At 31.7% G+C, this 22,112-nt stretch overlaps 1 protein-coding gene across 1 annotated transcript in view; it reads right to left on the bottom strand.

The window, feature by feature from the left end:
- The window catches only part of LOC129222920 (meiosis regulator and mRNA stability factor 1-like), a 142,039-nt gene that overhangs the window by 503 nt on the left and 119,424 nt on the right, over positions 1-22,112 (bottom strand). Inside the window, exons 8-17 of the mRNA XM_054857515.1 lie at positions 21,575-21,655; positions 16,861-17,002; positions 15,980-16,158; positions 15,269-15,318; positions 15,062-15,220; positions 12,285-12,496; positions 8,343-8,573; positions 4,507-4,552; positions 2,855-3,057; positions 511-738 (exon numbers count right to left, since the gene is read on the bottom strand). Coding sequence (XP_054713490.1) covers positions 511-738; positions 2,855-3,057; positions 4,507-4,552; positions 8,343-8,573; positions 12,285-12,496; positions 15,062-15,220; positions 15,269-15,318; positions 15,980-16,158; positions 16,861-17,002; positions 21,575-21,655 — 1,531 coding nt within the window. The remainder of the gene's footprint in view (positions 1-510; positions 739-2,854; positions 3,058-4,506; positions 4,553-8,342; positions 8,574-12,284; positions 12,497-15,061; positions 15,221-15,268; positions 15,319-15,979; positions 16,159-16,860; positions 17,003-21,574; positions 21,656-22,112) is intronic.

Here is a 22,112-nt window from a genome sequence, read left to right as displayed (position 1 = left end):
TACTATTTTTGGAGAAATTCAAGCCTTGGTAGGACTTGACTTGACTTCAAACTTGATAATATTTTACATGTGTGTTGTACTTACACATGCACAGCTTTTGGCAGGTACTCCAAATTAAGATTCAAAATTTCGTTTTTTTCGATCCACCCTAGTATACAGTACTGTTTTTTTCATCTTTGAAATTTAGTGCATTTTTTTTAACTGGAGTGCTTAGCCCCCCTAGATGCAAAAGTCTAGCTTTGCCTATGCAACATTGGTGAACGAAAGTTGAAAAATTATTATGAACATACAGTAACCACCACCAAATGCTTGTTTCTCTTTAGCATAAAAATACTACAAAATGATCTTCTAAATAGATGCTCTATAAATATTATGCAAACTTAATAGAGTCTTATGTTAAAATACTTTGAAGCAAAATGTTTTGAAAGCTAGAATAAGATTTATGCAGTCGTAATAACATCTTTTGTTGAAAAATTCGGTGAAAAATTTGTAAAGATTCATTTTAATTACCCTAATTTCAGAGTTCATTTTCCTCAGGAGATCTTGTAAATCAGAAAAACCAAAATCTGCTGGTCTTAATGCATGGCCATGCATTTGGGCATATGCTGAGCTAATTTGATTAACATCAATTATTCCATTTGGTTGTGCTTTAAGTACTGATACAAGGCGGTCAGTCAGAATCTTATGCTGTTCCACTTCAACTAAATTTAAGATTTTATCTTCTCCATTTCCTTTCACCTATGAAATAGGAACAAAAAGTATTTATCTAAAACAAATACAAGTAAAATTAAAGATATGTGTGAATTTATGACATGATGAAAATGCAGTTTCACCAACAGTTAAAAATCATTTGGCAATTATTGTTACAAAATGTCAAAGAAAACACCACTTGTTTTCCAAATGTTAATACAATAACTAAAACTGAAGCATAGTATCTCTACATAGTACAAAATGAAGTCTCCAAAAAGCGATTGTGTGTTTGAACTCACAAAACTCGAGAATTACTCGGCCTATTTTGCTGAAATTTTCACAGTTTGTTCCTTTAAGTCCTGAGAAGGTTTGCAAACCAGTTTGAATAAAATTCGATGAATAGTTCTTTTTTTTATTCCAATTTACGTCCAATTTTCACATAAATTCTCAAATATGGGGGTGAAAAATTACTTGCACTTATTAATATTACACATCGTTGGAAATGGTAGAATTTTCCGCGTTCTACGCCATTTGTTTTAATGCTCTAACTTTATTACGGCACGAGTTATTTGCGTTTTTAGCTCGAATTTTTTTAGGTTTAATTGAAATTCAGTCACTACTTTCTTCGGTAAATAAATCAATAAAAAGTGAAGGAACTGTCCCAAAGCTCTTTTTAAGGCCATTGGAAAAAGCGACTTTTTTTACTCCAGATCTAACTCGACCTATGGTCGAAAAAATAAGCTTTTATCTCGAAAGGAAAAAAAGTTACAAGCCTTTTAAAATCAAGTTTAAGAAATCTCGATTCCATTCAAACTGTGAACCATTTTCTTTTGCATTTTAATTCCTTAAACTTATTTTATTTTGTGTTTCCATGGTTACGCATTTTAAATCCATCTTTCTGGATTTAATTTCTTAAAAGTACTATAATATCTGTCGTCATTGTTTGTAAGGGAAATCATGATGTTTTTTTAATTTATTTTTTACGCCTGATTGTTGAATATACGTCATTTGACACAATTTTTATTTTCAAGGTAGACCGGGCAAAGCAGCTAGTTCAAGTATAATTCCAAAACAAAATGCCAAAATTATTTTATTTTTCTTCTTTTGCTTTGTTATAGAGTACAAGTAATTAAAAAGTTAGGAATAAAAACTAATTACTTCACATCAAACTTAAGCATCATAACTTTCTTTAATTCAAAAAAAAAAAAAAAAATCAAATAATGTGTCAAATTCTGTTTAAATGCACACAAATAAAGAAATCCTATATCACTGGAAATACTTTGATAAACAAAGAATGATACCACGGCACAGTAAATTAAATTTTCCAGTGGTGATTTCTCTTAACTCATGTTTTACAAAAAAAAAAAAGTGCATAAAGAATGCAAAGAGAAAAATTACAGTTCAGTTTGAAAATTACTCGGGAGTTTCATTTTATCCAATGCTTAAATAAAGTGCAGCCTAAACATTCTCAGAATGAGGCTGAGAGAATTGTCTGTATGTATGTACAGTACACAAGTATCAGAAGTGAACTGGTGCTGAAACACACACCGGAACGCTTGTTTTCGTCTGCTTTTCCAGAAAAACTAATTCTTCATTTATATGAAATTGGCCGTGACTTAGGATTCAACTATTTGCCATTGATATTTTTGAACAAGAAAATTTACAAATTCCTCCATGATACACATACATAACATACATATGGTGTAAATAAACTACAAGAAATTAAACAATGAATAATAAATGAAGTAGTAAACACAATAAGCATCAAGAGAAGTAGATTCAAAGTGAGAAATATTTCTTTTAAATTTACATATTTACTTGGCTCATTTTAAAAAGCTGCATCATAAATATTTAAATTACTGTAATGTTTCTTTCTTATTAATATTTCTCATTTTATTTCATTTTTACATATTATTTACGCTCATATTTTTATCCATAACTTTCAAAATTGATGCATTTGCACAATCATTTGTTTTTTAATTTCAAATGATAAATACAATAAATAAAAAATTTGGACTCTACTTTTAAATTTGAACATATTTTTAGGAACTAATTATTGCTATTTTATTGCTATTCTTTATCATGAATAAACCAGTTTCTAAGAGAAATTTATATTATAACACTGTTGGAAGCTTTTGACAAAAGGGGGAAACCATATACTAACTTCTAAAACATCTGGTATTGCTTCAAAAAGTTCTATTAATTTGATGAATCCATAATCAGCTACACGGCACTGTTTTCCAAAATGATGATGATAAGATGGAATGAATTTGCTAAAGGTCATAGAGCAGCTTGGTGTATGTTTCATTAACTCAATAACTTCTTCGGCGAATAGCTTTGTTCTTTCAATTTCTTCAGGAGTTTGTTCTAAAAGTACAAAAACATACTTGTTCATAAGACAAAAATTGCATTCTTTTTCTTTACAGGTGTAATTTTTGTGCATCAGAAAAAGGAGAAGAATTTTTTTTTCAGAACGAAATAAGGAAAAGAAAAAGGACAAAATAGCATTTTATGTACATTAGTTTTTTCTTTTTAACAAGAGAACAGTTAGCTAGCACAGTATTAACATTTTCCACATATCGTCGCCTCAGAGCAACAGTAAGACGTCTAATCTCAGGAATAACACTAAGATATCCTACTGTTGCTCTGAGGCGACAATATGAAATATTTGAAGGATTTCAACATTATTTTGTGCATCAGTTAAGTTTTATATCTCATGAGGCAGTGAGAAGCAAAGAAATGTAAGTGGCAAAATTAAAAATTTGGATAACCAGCACAAATAGTAGGGTAACCTCTCCTCTGTTTTGGGGCAAGAGATAGTACTAGTAGCCCTGGTAGGTGCTGCTGCACAGCATGATTTAGAAAAAAAATTCAATGAAAGTCTACCAAGGACGTTATCTTTAAATGCCTTTTACTCAAAATTTGAAAACGTGCACTTACATCCCTTTGCTTCTCACTGCCTCATATGATATTTTTAATAAAATAACTTATGAAAAATAGATAAGACAAAAGTATTAAGAATTTCATTTAATGAAAAGGGCTAACACAAATTTGTATTAACTACAAGAAACTCAGTACATAAAAAGCTTGCATTTGGAACAAATTTCTATTCTGTAATTTCAAAAGATTTTTTTAGATGCAAGAACAAAACAACCTTATTTTACTGTTTTACAACAGTTGGGTATGGGTGTTTATCAAGGCTGATGGTAAGTTCATAAAAAACACATTCATTAAAAACTGTACACTCCACTAAATTTAGTAAAGCATATTTTTGAATTTCGTATTAAGAGAAAAATTAGCATTGTGGAAAATGAAAGGAAAAAATAAGATTGGAATTTCAAAAATATTACATTTGAATGTCTTGTTATTTAATTAAATCAAAAAATGTTAAACATTCTAAATATTAAAAACTAAAACACTATTCCCCTGCTATCTTGTATTTCATTCCTGGAAAATTTAATTTTCTATAGAATGGTTCATTTCGAATATTTAACTTTCTAAAATTGTCAAGGAGTACTTTCATGTCTTGAGAAAAACCTAAATTATATCTCAGCCCATAATTTTGCTATGTTTAGATTTGGAGAGTTGTAGCACCCCTTTAAATTCAAGTCATGAGTCGCAACCAAGTTTTATATTATCAAATGAGTACACATTTAGTATTCATTATTGCTCAAAATGAAATCCAAAAGCAACCGATAAAGGTAGAGCTCTAAAACAATGAGTAATAATATGATGGAATAAACAACAGAAATTCTCGAAACATACACTATTTCTATACATATGCATATGCAATGACAAAAGTGATGCTGCATTTACCTCGTTTTGGAATCCCAATTATTATTTCGCTGCCCGAGTTACAAGTCTGGAAGAAAGAAAAAAGCCACAAATACATGCACAGAATTAAATAATGCATACTTAAAAACACTACTAAAATTCAATTAAACATTAGAAGAATTCAATTATTAATTTATAAGAAAATGATACCATAGGTTTTTGATAGTTATTGCAGTATAAATTCAGAGTACGATGACTTATAATTTATAACGACATTTCGTAAAGACATAATAAAGACAAAAAGACTTGTGCTGATATTTTGAGCAAAAAACAAAAAAGTTTTTATGTACAAAATGAAGAATGAATAATTGTGTACTCGAGAACAACAGCTAAGGAAGTTGATTTTCTAGTAAAAAATATTAATAATAACAAGGACTTCTCCTGATAGACAGCAAAGCTAAGCACATGTTCAGCGTCTGATCTAACAGATAACTAGAGGACCTGCCAGACGTTGTTCTGTTCAAATTATAAATTGAAAAGTTAAATTTTTTTTAATAAACTATCAAGTGTTTGAACCATTTTGTTAAAAAAGTAAGTAAAAGAAAATTATTTGAGCTGTGCTTGGTGTCAGAATGCGTACATTTATTACTACTTCATTTCTCTAATGCCCACTAAGCAGTTGTTTTATTAACTATTTTTTCTCCCTTACTTTCCTTCCACTTAGCAGGAGAATGTAAGAGGGGCGGCAAATTTGATGCCTGCCCCGGGCCGCAGGAACCTACGCTACGCCGCTGCTTTTAATGTAAATATTTAGTAATTTTTAAGAAAGAATTTTTTAAAATGTGTTAGAGGAAATAAACACTTATCACTATGTAAAGATTAATAATCAAGAATTTAAAAAAAAAAAAAAGAAAGAAAAGAGCGGAACCTAAGGGGAAATTCTGTTTTCTAATGTATGGAGATTTTAACTGAGCCCCCATTAGAAGGGCCATTTTTTGTAAATTCTTAGAAACATTATAATATCGATACAAGCAATTCCGTAAGGTTTTACTCTTGCGGGGTATTTTCAGAAGTGTTAACCATATGTCAAAGTATGCAGTGTAAACCAATCATTTGAAATACAGGGATGAGAGTGCTCAGAAAACAAAAAGGAAACATAAAAATGTGTCACAAAACATGCACAAGGAACAATATCCATGAATGAATCAAAGAAAGTTCTTGGAAGGAAACAATGTCCAAAAAATTAATAAATGAGTGGCAAATTTACCAATTTCAAAGGTAGTGTTAAAGCTGCCTTTTTTCATTCCCGAGTTTCTATAGTGTCGTGCCACCGGTGATATTTTTTGTTGGGTACGGTCGAAACCAAGATTTATTTGCGGAAGTTTCATGAGCCTAGTCCGCTTTTTGTTGTCAATTGGAAGCACTTATTCTGATTTTTGAAAATAAGAATTATTGCAAAACAATTTCTAAGTATACTTTTAGATTTATTAGAATGTGTTTATTTAGTTGTGTTTAACATATTTGCTTAGAGTCAGCTACATACTGAATGATTAGTGCATAGTTGCCATGTTTTATTCACTTCAAATAGAGCAGGAAGCCACTACATTAGTAAATGAGATGTTCTTATTTTTGTCCCCTACCAAGATTCAGATAAAAAATTTTATGCAGAAAATCATATAGAAAAATAAGTGCCCTGCCCCCAATGTCCCTTGTGGTAATACCTGTGCTCGAGTAAGAAGAATAAAAATAAAAAATATTTGTGATGATTGTTTGGAGAGTTGAAAACTCAATCTTACAATTGTTAACAAAATATTTTGCAATAAAAATGCATAATTTGTGATATTTTTCTGTAATGCCAATTCATAAAATCTGCATTTTTTATTATTACCAAGTGTTAAAAAGATTATTACCTCTTTTACAAAGTGTATTGATGAGGGGGCAAAAATGGGATAATCTTTTTCAATTCTGGTAAAAGTGCATTTAAAAAAAACCTTTTTTTAAACAGAAAACAAATTGTTTTTCATGCATTTAAGTTTAAATACCATACGTAGGCTTAGGTGTTACATAAATTTTCTCTAATTAATTGGTAGAACCATATGGTACTCAGAGGCCAAAAAAGCTAATGGGGATAAAATATGGTGTCTTTACCATACATGCATTTATTTTACAAACTAACTACACTTCAAATATTTGGGATGAAACTGATATTGTGATATATATTGCTCAAAGCACAGTATTATATTTTCATTTAAAATACAATTTCTTCAAAGTTTAGTAACAAAAAGATCAGGAAAACGTCTCACACGCAAAGTACATCTACTAATCTACCAGATATCTAAGAAAAGATTTTACATTCAATCTGTGACAAAACTCATAATAACAAATATTCAAATTCTAGGTTCTACCTCAATTTTTTCAGTTTTTCAAAAATAGAGTACACCATTAACACTACATAACACCTTTAATTCATGATAAAAAAAATTCAATACTAAAAATTAAAAATGATTTACAGAAAACTTTTCTTCAAAAAGTATTCAGGATGCCTGTGCACTTAATCATTAAAATGTTACAGTATGGGAGATATTTTTTACTAACCACTTATTAAAGTGCATTTAATTTAAATAATGATTCTAAAATGCTGATATACAGAACTGCCAACTTTTGAAAATCTAAATTCGTAGCTGAGTTTTGTTGGGAGAGGGGGTAAAACGACGCATTTCATAACACATGTAGATGTAATGAATAAGTTGCATTAGTAAAATCTAGAAAGTGGTTCCTCCCCCTCCTATTTTCAAAATCAAACTGATAAATTAAGGTTGAATTCGGGGTGGGGAATAGTTATCGAGATTTTTTTAAAGTTATTTTTAGTATTAGGTTACATCTAAGTTTGGTGAAAATTTTTGAACAACGTGGTTTCCGCATGCAGTCAAGTTGGAATTTGTTCATTTTTAGTGTATTCTGAATTTGTTCGTTCCAAACAAGTTCCTTTTGCAACACATATAAACAAAAAAAAGAGGCGCCTAAGCATAAAAATGACCCAAGACAAAGTGGAAGAAATGAATAACTGACACTGGTAAATTGTTTTTTGCATGATTTTTTTTCTATTTCTTACGTGTGATATTCTTTGCTTTACTTTTGTTTCTTTAGAAAAGAAAATCTGCACATGGAGGAGGTAACTAGAATTCTAAAAACGTTCTGACAAGCAGGGATGAAAATGTTTTGGTCTGTGTGTGTATTTTCGTTCAAAGGGGGGGGGGGGGGAGGAGCATAATCGATGGAATGGCTACTTTTGGGATTTCAAGATAAATTTACATTAGGGCACGTTCCAGTTAATTTTGAAAAAATATTTAGTTTTTAATTATTTTATCATTTAGTGTGATAAATTCTTTTTGTTTATTTTTAAGCAAAAACTTAGAACATTAGTTAGCACAAAAGCATTATTATAGCTTGACCACAAAAAGAAGGAGGATGATCTTGTAGCAAAAACATCATTTGTATCATTTGTAATAGGTTGTTATTATTTTGGAATACATAGGATTAGCAAGACCATGCCTCTTACTATTCGGTGCTTCCTGGCAGATTCTACCAAAAAAAGACAAATGATATTTCTCTTCAAGGTCATACACCTTCTTTTTGTAGTCAAGCTTTAACTAAATGATTCCTAATGTGGACAATATCTGTATTGATGCGAATTTTTTTAGGGTTGTAAAAAAATAAAATCGCAATTTTTGGACGCGTTTTCGTAGCGTCGTAGTTCAAGGCTGTATTTTGTAGAAACCAACCAACCTACTTGACAACTGAATGCACTATATAAAAATAATAAGAACAGATACTCAAGATATATTTTAATTATTTTACATCAAACACAATATACTTACAACAATTACGTTTTCTGGTACTTCATCTAGCATGTCATCAATTTCACAAACTCCATAATTTGTAATATCAAATGGTTTTTCTATAACTTGTTCATAAGCTTGTGGAAATTCTGTTACAGTTATTTGTTTACTAGCGCGAGATTTCAAAATCCTGAGAAGTTCGGCAGCAAATCTTTTAATTTGGGTGCGATGAGTAAGAGTAACTTGCCTACTCTGGCCTTCCCCTAAAACCTGCCATGAAAAACAAAAATAAAATGAAATAGAAATATTTTAATATAAGTATTTGAGACAAAAATACTGGAAACTATATTTTTGTTTTGCAAGTTTCATAATTTATGCAATGTAAATTGGCTTCAAATTGTAAATTAGAATTTGTGAGCATATTACTGACTCTAATCGATTCGTATTCTTACTTATCAATTCTTATTCAATCTTTTTCGCATTAGTAAAAATTCTGCTATTTTCAGCATTAAAATATAACAAATACAAAAGTGATAACCAACAATAAACTCTGGATCCAACTAGGCAGTTCCTCATTTATTAATTAAGTTCCAACGTCAATCAAGTATCCTGAAACTATTCACCACACTGAAAACCACAATTTCTAGCAAACTATTCCAAACACATGTAACACAACTGAAACAGTCCTTTTCTTAACTTGAAGCTCAGTTTTGAGTTATATATATGCATGAATAACTTGAACGTATAGCCTTCGATTCTGTCACCTCAGCAAGTGTTAGTCTTTGGTTTGAATATTAACATCTTCCTCAGTGGGAAATTAAAAAAAATTAATCATATCCCCTTGATTTTTTTTTTTTTTTTTTGCTATTTTATTCTAATTAGTCAGTTGTGTGGCATAAGAACTATTTTTCAAAGCATGTTCCTTTTAATTATTGCATATTTTTATACATTATGCAAGGAAGGATACAAGGGACTGGCAATGGGGGCGATCGCCCCTCCCGTGAGGCACCCTTCATTGTCAATTTTTCTGAATTAGCCTTAAAACCCAAGTTCAGGCCGTCTCTGATGACATTAAAGAAAGGAATGAGATTTGAATCTCCCTCCCAGAGACTTTTCAGAATTGAAGTTTCAGAAAGGAAATTTCAGATGATCTTTGGTGATTTTAAGAGGCCTTCCCCTAGACATTTTGCAAAATTTAAGTCTTAAAGATACAATTGTAATCTTTTCTGGTTGAGTTAGGGAAAATAATGGGTTCCATGAATATCCCCCGGTGAGTTTTCGAAACTGAAACTCCAAAAAGCGCAATTTTAGACGACCTTCGATGATGTTAAGAAGAGGGAGTTTCAAAACATTCCCCCAAATTTTTTTCAAATTGAAGTTCTAAAGCACAATTTTGGAATACTTCTTTCAACGGAAAAGGGATAAAACATGTTCGAAGATCTAATTGGGTAAACTTCTATATTTTAGTTGTTTTAGAATTTAGTTAAAAATTATGCTGCACTCCTCCCCCCCTCCCAAGCATAAAGTAGATCACATACATAATAAAAGGTAAGTTTAAAAAAATTCAACAGCAGTCCTTGACATTATGTAGAAGTTTAGGCAATAAAACTACTTTAATTGAATCGAAAATGAATGCACTTAATACTATGTAAATATCATGTGGTCCTTTATAAGGCATGAAAATCCAAAATGTATCTCTCTTTGACCTCATTTCTGCACACTCGAAAATATAATTAGGGCTGTCCATAAATGATGGCACACTCTTTCCCAACCTTTTTTAGCTAACGTCAATATATACCAGATTTCAAACTTACAGTTTTATAAAGGATAAACTAGGCTCTTGAAAATGAAAACAAATAATACTATATTATCATAAAATATGGGATTTTGTGTTTATTCAACTCTGGAAACTTTATGTTTTTATTTGTTGAACTATTGCATTAAATTAATAAATGTCTGCGACTATAAAAATTTTAATTAGTTAAGTGTTGTCTATCAACTATTCACAGTGGCGGAATACAGGGGGGGGTGTGACCCCCACCAAAACTCGCGACAGTACTTGAATGTTTCCTCGAAAAAATAAAAAACTTGATCAAAAAAATAAGAAAATGTAAATTGTTTTATTCAATTTTTTGGGGCATTACATGAAGGATGGGGGGTGGGGGGTGGGTCATAAAGGTCACGAACCCCCCTCCGCTTCTTAATCTGTGACAATACTTTGTGATCGTTATAAGGATCATTGCATTTGAGAAGTGAAAATGATTGCTTGAAAAAAAAAGAAGAAAGAAAACCTTAACGAAACTATAAGAAAAAATAAATTTTTGAATTCCTTTTTTTTTGTGGCATTACATCTCATTTTCTATATAGCTTTGCTTGAGACAGTTTTTCTATGGCGATGTCATCAGGCACCAGTTAAATAAAAAGGGGAAAAAAAAGCCCGATTGCTTTTTATGCAACAAATTTAAACGCTGAGAGTTAATGCCAAAATATTTAAGGAGCTGCAGGCATCGTTTCAATTTGTAAATCACTTGAGTGTGTAAATATTTTTTCAGTGAAATCTCCAAATTATTATTGTTTCCTGTTGAGATTTTTAGAGTTTTTTTTTTTTTTTTGTCTGTGCTGAGTTTATTTGTAAATGTGCTGTAAATAGCTAATTAGTTTAAATCAATGTTTTGGATTTTACGTCATGCAAGAACTGTAAAATTTTAGTTTCATGTTTGCATGAATCCTCATTATACGAGGGGTCCTGAAAATTTCCTCCTCATACTGGACGGAAACTGTACTGAAAACAGCCGCCTTTTATCAGAAAAGAACTACCTATTACAAAAACAATGAAGCTTTCGGATGACAAAACATCGTCTTTTTTTGAAAAGTTGAAAAAAAAAACTGATGAACCCATATCTGATGGAAACATATCCCGAGTTCCTGTATCAGACTCTGAGACTAGGACGTCCTCGTCCCTACCTCCGATTTTTCTACAGATTACTAAAGATTCAGTCAGTGAGTATTTATCAATGTTTGAATTACACTCATAAAGTGTTTAATTTTTAATTAGATTTTTGCCACATTTTAAGTGAAGTTTTAATAGTTTATTAAAACTTCACTTAAAAATGTATACAAGATTGTATGTGTCGAATGAAATGAACCTTCTTTATGGAGCTAACAGTACAAAAAATCTAAAAAAGTGCAGTGACCATTGTAAGAAGCTATTATCTTAATGCTTATTTTATCATAATTGATATGCGATAACTTTTTAGTTACATCAGTTAGTTAACCACAACTTCTATGCTAAACAATCTTTCATTTCACACAGATCCAGATCTATAACTTTCGGATTCCACTACAAATCTCAACAAGCCCTATGTGTTTTGTCAACTCTTATCTGAGATGCCCATTATATTTTAAGTCGCTATGTAAATCTAAACAGGATTAAAACTTTTTTTCAGCACAGATTCAAATTTCACTGTTAGAACAGGAAATATCACACTGTTCGGTCATGGCTTTTACAAGATGAATCCCAGAGGTCAAACCAAGTGATTTATTTTACTTATTATAATTTTAATTAAATTTAACCTAAGTTAAAGAAAATTGCAGTTTGCGAGACTCCATTCTGAAGCATGACCAAAGGGATTGACTGAAATTTTTGAAAATCTTGGGTTACCATTTCCAAAAATTTAGGGCTGACAACACATTCTACACCTGAAAAATTATTAAAAAAAAATTTATAAATGGTTATTTCTATGATTTTTGTATGCAAATTTGAATATTTTTATGTGAGAAAGAGGGGGGGGGGGGGCTGTCGAGCTTTCTCATTGTTTCCGAAAATTTCAAACTGTTTTCAGAAAATGTTACATGAGTCCAATAGCGTCCCCTGCCCCCCCCCAAATGAAATCCCGTATCCGCCCCTGACTATTCAAGGTGCTACTTAACATGAACAGGCATATAATTAAACACTTTCTAATAATTTAAGATTTATCTTACCTGAACAATGTGTGGGATTGAATCCAAAAGATCAATCAGCTTGGTGAAACCATAGTCAGCAACTCTACACTGCCTTCCAAAATGGTGATGATATATAGGAATGAACTTATTGAACTGAATTAAGCAATGTGGTTGACTTTTCAGAAGATCCATTACTTCCCTTCCAAACAATGTTAATTGACCAGCTAATGCTGGACTAACATTCTGATATGCTGCAAAAGTAAAATGAAGGAACTCATCAGTATTGAGAAGATGCAGATGTTGAGCATCTCTGTAAACCAAATATTTCAATTTGAAACTTTGATTTTTAAAGCTAGGTGTCACATTTGATGCATAAAATGCTGGATAGGTTAGGAATAACCATATTTCCAGATTCATTGCAATCACAGGGATGCCCACCTTAAGAGCAGAGCAAGGGCACACTCTCTATGTATCACAAAGCCCCCCCCAAAAGTAACAAATGCCCCTCAAAACACCCCCCCCCCCTAAAAATTTCTAGGGTGCAGTCTGTGCCATGTAATGTATGCTTTTAAGGTTAATAGATATTTGATACCTGAACCTCAAATTAACATACTAGGGGGCTATCGCTTCCTGCTCGCTATTGCACACCAACCTAGGGGAATATAACTTGTTGAAGATTCTTTTTCTAGTTCCTTATGCACATAGCACACACATAAGTAACCATGTCAAAAATTTAGAATCTGTAATACTGGTATTATTGAAAGCAGATAGGTATTGATTCCAATTCTGCTTTAGGTCTGGCTATAGGGCGGCAATTTAGTTTTCCACGAGCAATATGTTTAATACTGGAATTTTAAAAAGCATATTGAGTACTCTAATTAAGAAGGCAAGTAATTTCCCTAGATATTTCAAGGCAAAATTACAAAATCAAATGTGAACAAAAAAACTTGTAAAATATAAAGAATTTTAACATTCATTAAAACAAACTTGATTTAATCAATTTTAAGTTTTCACAAACATTCATTTCAAAACATTTATAGTTTTAACTAAATATTTTTTTCTTAAGTTAATAATTGCTTTTACTTGAATACCATAATTAAAGTTAGATAAAGAGTATGATTTGTCACTTTTTCTTTCTTTTTTTGAAATTTGACTATGTAAATTCAAATTTTTTCAAAAATAAAAACTTCAAAGCTAAAAATATTACAGAAATGAAGTCAAACATAATTATGTAACAAGAAGTTCCGTCTAGAACTAAACGAGCCTACTTTCCCGTATACCCATACTACTTTCTAGTACCTGATCAATATTCTCAAAAATAACTAAAATCGCAAATTGTTTCAGACAAACTTTTTAATATTTTAAGCTGATTTCTAGGAATAAAATATGCCTCACTCAACTAAAAAATTAGATGCATAAAAATAAATAAATAAATAAACGAACAAATAAAACAGCAGCACAACTTAAACAAGGCATTTTTTTTTCCATTAAAAAAAATTCTTTAACCGCTTTCAAAACGAAAAAATAATAATTAAAATTAATAAGCTCATCTTTATATATTAATAGGCAAGCCGTTTTCTTTCGGTACCGATTTCTCCTCTGTTTGTGAATTGATTTCCTTCATTCTATTTTTCTTCAGTAGCTCTTGCCGAGTTTTAGTGTCGTCATAAAAAAATTTTGAAATCGAACGCCAGTTAACGGAGATATTAATTAAAAATGCATTTTCGTCCTAAATGGCCCTTTCTACACGAACGGATGGTCCATTTTTTTTCCGAATTTAATATGGTTGGAAAGATCTTTAAAAAATACTCCTAACAAAGAAATTGTCAGGGCGCCCAAGCTCCAATTACCTAAATCCACTAGAAAAAAGTTATAAGTGTTTTTTAGTCAGCAAAACTAAAAAATTTTAATTTTATCTCTTATCCATTCTTGAAATTCATTTTTTAAACCACTTTTTCTACACGAAAAATGCATTTTAATGCTTTGACCTTGGTATGGCTGGAAAGCTTGCGAAAAATACTTTAAAACACTTGCTATCTGGTTTTACCGCGCGAAAATGGAAACCCGCTGGAGGTTGGAGTCTGGAATTTGTCGTCAAGAGCTATTTCCGACAAAATTTGTTTGAAGTAAATCCGCCTTCAAGTACGGAATCTGCATTGACTTTCAGTTTCCCTGTAGGCGCTAATGTTAAGGGATTTGAACTGTTAAAAATTGAAAGGAAAATTGTGCGAATCAAAAAGATATTTTATATACAAACTTTTCATCAAAACTTTTGCCTTTTGCCTACAAAGTTTGTTTGAAGCAAATTCGCCTCACAGTTCAGAATTGCCGTGAATTTCCCTGTAGGTGTTATTGTTAAGTTTTTTTGAACTGTTCAAAATTGAACAAAAAATAGTTCAAATCAAAAAGTAAAATATAGGAATGAGGTGTCCTCGCCGAGATCTTTCGAACAAAAAAAAAATTTGTTTGAATCAGACTATTCACTAAAAAGTTATTTGGGGGGGGGGGGGGGGGACATTTTCCCCCCTCTCAATACCCTACTTTCCAATTTTGAATTTTTTGATGTTTACTTAATTATTATGTTTATTTTTGATTTTTTTTTTGTTTTTGTAATATTTTCAAGATGCATTAAGCCTTCTTTCATGCTTTTTTCTTCTTTCTCCAACTTTTACTCCGAAAGCAGGCAAAAAAGAACAATTAAAGATTCATCATACTGAAATACAAATACATAATTAAGTATTCTAGACAATAAAGAACACACTGATTTCTAATAAGAATTTCAAATCTCAACAACTAACCAAGATAAATATTTAAACACATAATATTTTTACCCTGGGAATCGATTTTCTTTTCTAGCCATTGAACTTTTTTGATGCACAGAACTGATTTTGCAACTTCTACTCCTGTTACACAAGCAATGAGATGTTCAAGGGGCACTCCTTTGTTGGTTTTGGGAGTACTATGATAACTACCATCTGAATTTGAGCATGAAGAATCTTCCCTCGACAATAACATATCAAAACTGCCAACAACAGGCAACGGTCCAATTTCTGCCTCATAACAATCACAGAAACTAGATCAAATTAAGAGAAAGATTATATGAATGCAAAACTTGGCTCATACATCAATAACATTTTAAAAGAAAAAAGGACTGTTACAAGCTTAAAACATGTACATTGTCAAAGTTTTAAAGTTCAACATTTATATCTTCATCTTTAAACAGATTTTTTAAAAAATTTCAAACATTTTTATTAGTTTTCATTTATATGATACTTTTTTATGCTCCTTATTAAAATTACTTTTTTTCCTCCAAATATAGGAGGGGGAAAAAAATATATATATATACAGGGTGTTCGGTTTTAACCTGCAAGACCTTTATTTTTGCAGCCGTTAGTTTTAAATGTATACTTCCAATTGCAAAAATGTTCAAAATCAGATGCAGTGTTAAAGTATTGAAAGTTTGAAATAAAAATAAAAATGAGTCAAAAAATACAAAATTTAATTTTACATAAGGGCCCCAGGTCCCTTAATTTATATTTAGGGAAATAATCTTTATTGAAAAATAATTCTAACACAAAAAGATACATGACCAATAAATATTTAAAAGATATGACCAATAAATATTTAAAAGCTTCCATTTTAATCAACAGGAAAACAAAATAAATTCAATAACTTATATAGCTATAAAATTTACTAAATAGAATTAATTACAAGGTAAATAAAGAAAAAAGCACCTGATTAATGGAAGACAGCCTTGATGAGTATCTAATAAAGTATGTACAGCAGTTGACAATGTTTTTAAAGACATATACACAAGCGGCAATGGACATACACTATACTGCTCGGCCCATCCTTGTGAAGAAGAAATGTGAAAATGACGTTCGCAATACTGTTTTTCCACAACATTAGAATCCTGAAAATAAATGTAATTTCAAAGAGCAATTCACATAAACAGGACTGGATTTACGTAAAAGCTAAGCAAGCTATAGTTCAGGCCTCCCCAATTCCCAGAAAGTAGCAAGATTCATTCCAAAAAAAAAAAAAAAAAAAAAAAACAAACTTGAAATGATAAATTCCATTTTCTAGTGTTTGAAAACCTCAAAAATTTGGAAAAGTGGCTACAAACCACAAAAGGGAGGGGGTAGGGATAAGGAATGCTAATATATTTCAAATTCAGCTCCTAATTAATATTGTACATAATTATAGGTTATATTTAATAATAAAGGAACAATATTAGTGTTTAATATACTTTTTATATTGAAAATACTGTAGTTGAAAAAAAAATAAATATTGAAAATAACAAAATATCAGGATATTTTCAAAATAAATATTGGATATATATCGTGATATATATATCGACTGATATATATCGTCGAACCTTGAATGAGAATATATTAATCCTATCATAAAGATAATTTTAGTCTTTAAAACACTGAATTTATAAGCCGTATTTCTGTGATATCAGAAATCGACTGTAGGAATATGCAAAACATAAAATATACACCATATGCACGAAAAATATTCAATGTTTTGTAAACAACAAAGACTTTCCAGCACTGGTGACAACATGATTTTTTTTTTTTTTACAATAGGTTAAAACTGTAAAATGACTAACTTGAGAATCTTCAGATTCTGGAATTGAAGGAGTTTTGCAATACTCTGAACTTAAGTATACAATGCGACTACCCGAGTCTCCTTGAATGGTAACAGCATCTCTCATTTTGTACAGATCAGAGACTGTCATAGGTCGATGATATCTAGAAGGAAAAGAAAGTAGAGTCTAGGGAGTCTACCAAAGTTCTGTTATAAGAATGTTGCTACTCATTTTCACCAAACTTGTCAAAACAATGCGATTAGTGGTTTGTCAAATGTTGCCAAATCCATATTGCTGATTAAAATTTAAAGTTTATTTTTTAAATAAAGCGGCCCATTAAATAGGATTAATAGTTATATTAAAATGAAAAAAAAATTCACCAAATAAATGGAGAGAACCATTAATTACATAAAATTTGGATGTGTAAGAAGGTATATGTAATTGTTGGATCTATGTTTTAGATGTATTTTCGATATTTTTCTCTCTGTTGTATTTTTCCTCAAACTGTTAGATCTGTTTCAGCCTTGTAATTTAAGAAAGACATTGACAAGGAAAATGAGCTAAGAGTAACGTCTAAATAAGAATTTGGGGAAAGTTCACTAGAGCAATGATAGTGAATGAATTTCATGTTTAATTCAAAGAAACCTTCTTTTAAAATTTTCATTACTACTTTCTTTAACGATGGTTTTTATATTTTATCATTTAACAGCGAAATTACATAAAATTTACTGTTTTTTTTTCATCAAAAATATTTTTTCTAAGGAACAAATGAGGCAGTGAGAAGCAAAGGGATGCAAGTGGACATTTTCAAGTTTTGAGTAAAACGTGTTTAAAGTCGGGGTCCTAGGTTGGCTTTCATTGAAAAGTTTTTCTAAATTATGCAGTATAACAGAACTACCAAGGGTACTGGTACTATCTCTTGCCCCAAGACAGAGGAGAGGTTCCCCTACCCTTTGTACTGGTTACTTCCAAATTTTTATTTTTGCCACATACATCCCTATGCTTCTTACTGCCTCAAATATGGCCAAACAAATTTATGGGACCAAAATAACTAGACCATCCTCTTGTCCATGAAAAAGAGCAGGGCCGGATTTAGGGGAGGGCAGGCGAGGCTACTGCCCCGGGGCCTCCACAACAAAAGGGACCCCACAATAAATTTTTTATAAAATATCCTAACTTTCACGGGTGGAAAATATCGGATATATACATATATATATATCAAAATATTCGGATATATATCAAAGTATCGGATATTTTTGAAAATATGATGATCTTTTCAAACCCTGATTAGGGGCCTCCACTCCTTCGTTGCCCCAGGGCCTCCACACTTCCAAATCCGGCCCTGAAAAAGAGGATAATCAAAATTGGTTCACTAAATGAGATGTTTTGAGCAAAAAAAAACTTACAGTATGTCTTTATAAATAGATAAACCACCTTCTTTTTAAAGCTGGTTAGTTCTTCAAATCACCAATTCATGTATTACTTATGCTCATCAAAAGTGACTAAGTGTAAAACAAAATGTTTGAGATCAAGTAAAATTGAATTCTTAAAACAAGTATGAAAAATGATTTTGCAGCAAAAACATTCAATATAATTCTTATTTTTGCAGTCAGTTTACTTCTTTAAGCAAATTTCTTTTATGTGATGAAGTAATTGCAATGTGAAATAATTGTGTTGTTCTAAATGTTCTAATTGTGTTTGTCTTTAAATGAACAAATACAAATACAAAAGTGACGACCAGCAACAGGCTCTGGGCCCAGCTAGACTGGTCCTAGTCATTTTACAATCCCCAGTGAAGATCAATGACCCATTTAAAACTATCTACTCCCTTGCTCATTACCACCTCTTCTGGTAAACTGTTCCAAGGTTCCACTACCCTGCTAAAATAATAATTTTTCCTAACATCCATGCTAGCCTGAGATTTAAATAGCTTAAAACAATGACCCCTTGTCCTGTTTTCAGTGCTAAACTTCAGCCCCATAACATCTTTCAATTTAATAAATTTAAACAACTGAATCATGTCCCCTCGGTCTCTTCTTTGCTCAAGACTGTACATTTTTAGCCTTCTAAGCCTGGAATCATAGTCAAAGTGAGAAAGTCCATTTATTAACCTTGTAGCCCGCTTTTGAACCCTTTCCAATACATTAATGTCTTTCTTAAGATAAGGAGACCAAAACTGAACAGCATACCCCAAATGAGGTCTTACCAAACTTCTATATAAGGGCAAAAGAACCTCTTTAGATTTGTTTGAAATAGATCTATTGATAAACCCAAGCATCTTATTGGCCTTGTTACTAGCAATGCTGCACTGTTGGCTTAACTTTAAATCCTGACTTATTAAGATCCCCATATCAGTAACTTTGTCTGCCTGACTAATGACTGAACCTTGCAAATAATAACTTGTACACTTATTCCCATGCCCTAAATGTAGCACTTGACATTTCCCAACATTAACAGCCATACCACATTTTTCAGCCCACTCCGTAATATGATCTAGATCCTCTTGCAGCTGTTTTGCTTGTTCTTCATTTTCTTCAGTCCCCATAACTTTGACATCATCAGCAAAACAATTCATGTTCCCTGAATTATTTTTGTGAATATCGTTCATAAAAACAATGAACAAAACAGGCCCTAACACTAATCCTTAAGGAGCCCCGCTTAAAACTTCACTCCAATTAGAATAATTTTCCCTTACAACTACCCTTTGTTTCCTTCCGGTCAGCCAGTTTTTTACCCAAATGAAAGTTTTTTCCCTCCTATTCCTATATCAGCTAATTTGCTAAGTAGAGCAACATGGGGTACCTTATCGAAAGCTTTTTGAAAATCAGTGTAAACAACGTCTACAGGCTTCTTATTGTCCAAAGCCATGGTAACTTTATCATAGAAATGTAATAAATTAGTTGCACAAGATTTACATTTCCTGAAACCATACTGAAAACTAGTCAATAGATTATTAATCTCTAGAAAATTTACTATCTTAATTTTTATCAATGTTTCAAAAATTTTGCAAACCACCGAAGTTAGACTCACAGGTCTATAATTTCCTGCACTCCCTTTAGACCCTTTCTTGAAGAGCGGTGTAATGTTAGCCAGCTTCCAGTCCTCTGGCACTGTCCCCGAGTTATAAGAAGCATTGAAAATATTTACGATTACATCTGCTAATTCCTCCGCACTTTCAACTAAAATTTTTGGATAAATATTATCAGGTCCCGGAGCCTTAGTCTCTTTAATTTTTTTCAAATGAAGTAAAACGTCATCCCTGGAAAATACAAAGTCCTCAAGCTGTACTATAGCTTGTGTCTTGTTGGTATCAACTGTTCAGATACAGTTATCGTTAAAAATACTCGAAAAAAGTTATTAAGAACATTAGCAATATCACTATCGTCCTGAATTAAAATTCCGTGCTCATCAACCAGTGGCCCAATATGACTATTTCAAACTTTCCCTGAATTAGCGTATGCAAAAAACCTCTTGGGATTCCTGTTTATGTTACCTGCCAATCTTTGCTCCAACTCTCTTTTATGAATCCATACCAAATACTTAAATTTATGCCTTGCCTTACAATATTGGAGCCTATCTGCACTGTGACCAGTTTCTCTAAACCTATGAAAAGCAGCTTGCTTGTAATTTAGAGCGTCTTTAGTTTCCCTGGAGAACCACATTGGCCAGATTTTGGCGTTGACACCCTTTCTCCTAAAAGAAACATGATCCCCAACCGTTTTCGCTAGCTTTTCTTTAAACTCTGCCCACTGAAGATTCACATCGCTATTGTCCAATCCAGAAGAAAAAACTGCTTTCAAACTCTGCCTGAGTGCCACAAAATCAGTATTTCTGAAATTGGGCACAAACCTTAAATTCTCTACTTTGTGTGTATCAAATTTAATCCCAAACCTAATACTGTTGTGGTCACTATCTCCAATGTGTTCCCCTATACATAACCCCTGAACAGAACCTTCCATATCACAGAAAACTAGATCCAAAATCACGTCCTGTCGAGTACCCATGGTTACGATTTGATCTAAAAAAGTCACCAATTACTTTCAAAAATTCCTCTTTTATGCTATTACTATAGTAAAAATTATTCCAATCAATTCCTGAAAAATTAAAATCTCCCATTATAATGACTGAACCCTTGCTTGAAATGTCACTAATAATACTAAACATCTGTTCATCTTGACCCTAGCTTAAGTTGGGTGGCCTATAAATGTTCCCTAAACGTAGTTTATTGCCCTTATTGCTCATCAACTCCAGCCAAATCATATCTCATTAGGTTTATCATTAATTACCCATTCGTTGCAAGTTAAAGTGTCTCTGACATAAAATAAAACCCCACCACCTCTTTTACCTACTCTATCTTGTCTAAACAAATTATACCCAGCAATAGATAATAAATCATCATCACTTTCGGTAGCCCATGTCTCGGTAACTACAATAATATCCAAACTCTCGTCTATTGTTATGCTTTTCAATTCTTCCATATTGTTCCTAATACTACGAGCATTTGTATAAAAACCTTAAGTAAGCCCATCTTACCTTTATTTAATGCTGCGTGATTATTTGAATCCCAACTGTTAAAATCTTTTCTCTAATTAGCCACCCTATTTCCGTTTCTACTAAAATCCCAATAGTTAGTACCCATTCGAGTTCTGCTCCTTAAAGCATGCCCCCCATTCCAACTTAGTATTCCCAACTTTAGAAATGAGTTATACTTGAATGATGAAGTACAATACCCTACCTTTTTTCATAAAGCTCTCGGAATTTGATTAAAGGCAGACTTTTTGTTGGGATGTCATTTAAAAGAGCAACTGCTTCAGATCTGAAAAAGTGCACATATTACTTAATTGGAAACAAAGGGTTTATCATTTTAAATTTAAAAATGTATAGCAATAACAATATTCCTGTAGTAGCAAAAAATCATTTTCAGTCCACATCCCACGCATTGACATGCATAATTAGAATCATTTCCAGCCAATTACAGTAAATAAAAATAGAATTAATTGAGGCTATTGGGAAGTCTGAATTTACAGTGACATTTTAACTTTGTATTTTAAACCTACATATACAATGTATAATTCTAAACTAAATTAATGAGTAGTGCTTAAAAAGTGTGCTTATCCAATAAGTAAGTAATCCACTGAACAGGTCGGGAAAATAAAATAGGAATGCATTTGTAAATTGTTTTCTCTAGCTGAACAAAACCAGTCAAACACAAGGGAATCAATGTCGTTGATTTTCAGCACATTTGTTTATGCGTTTTCATTGCTGTTCAAAAA

Source organism: Uloborus diversus, chromosome 1 (assembly GCF_026930045.1).
Source record: "Uloborus diversus isolate 005 chromosome 1, Udiv.v.3.1, whole genome shotgun sequence".
Classification (NCBI taxonomy): domain Eukaryota; kingdom Metazoa; phylum Arthropoda; class Arachnida; order Araneae; family Uloboridae; genus Uloborus; species Uloborus diversus.
This window is presented reverse-complemented; position numbering and strand designations above follow the sequence as displayed.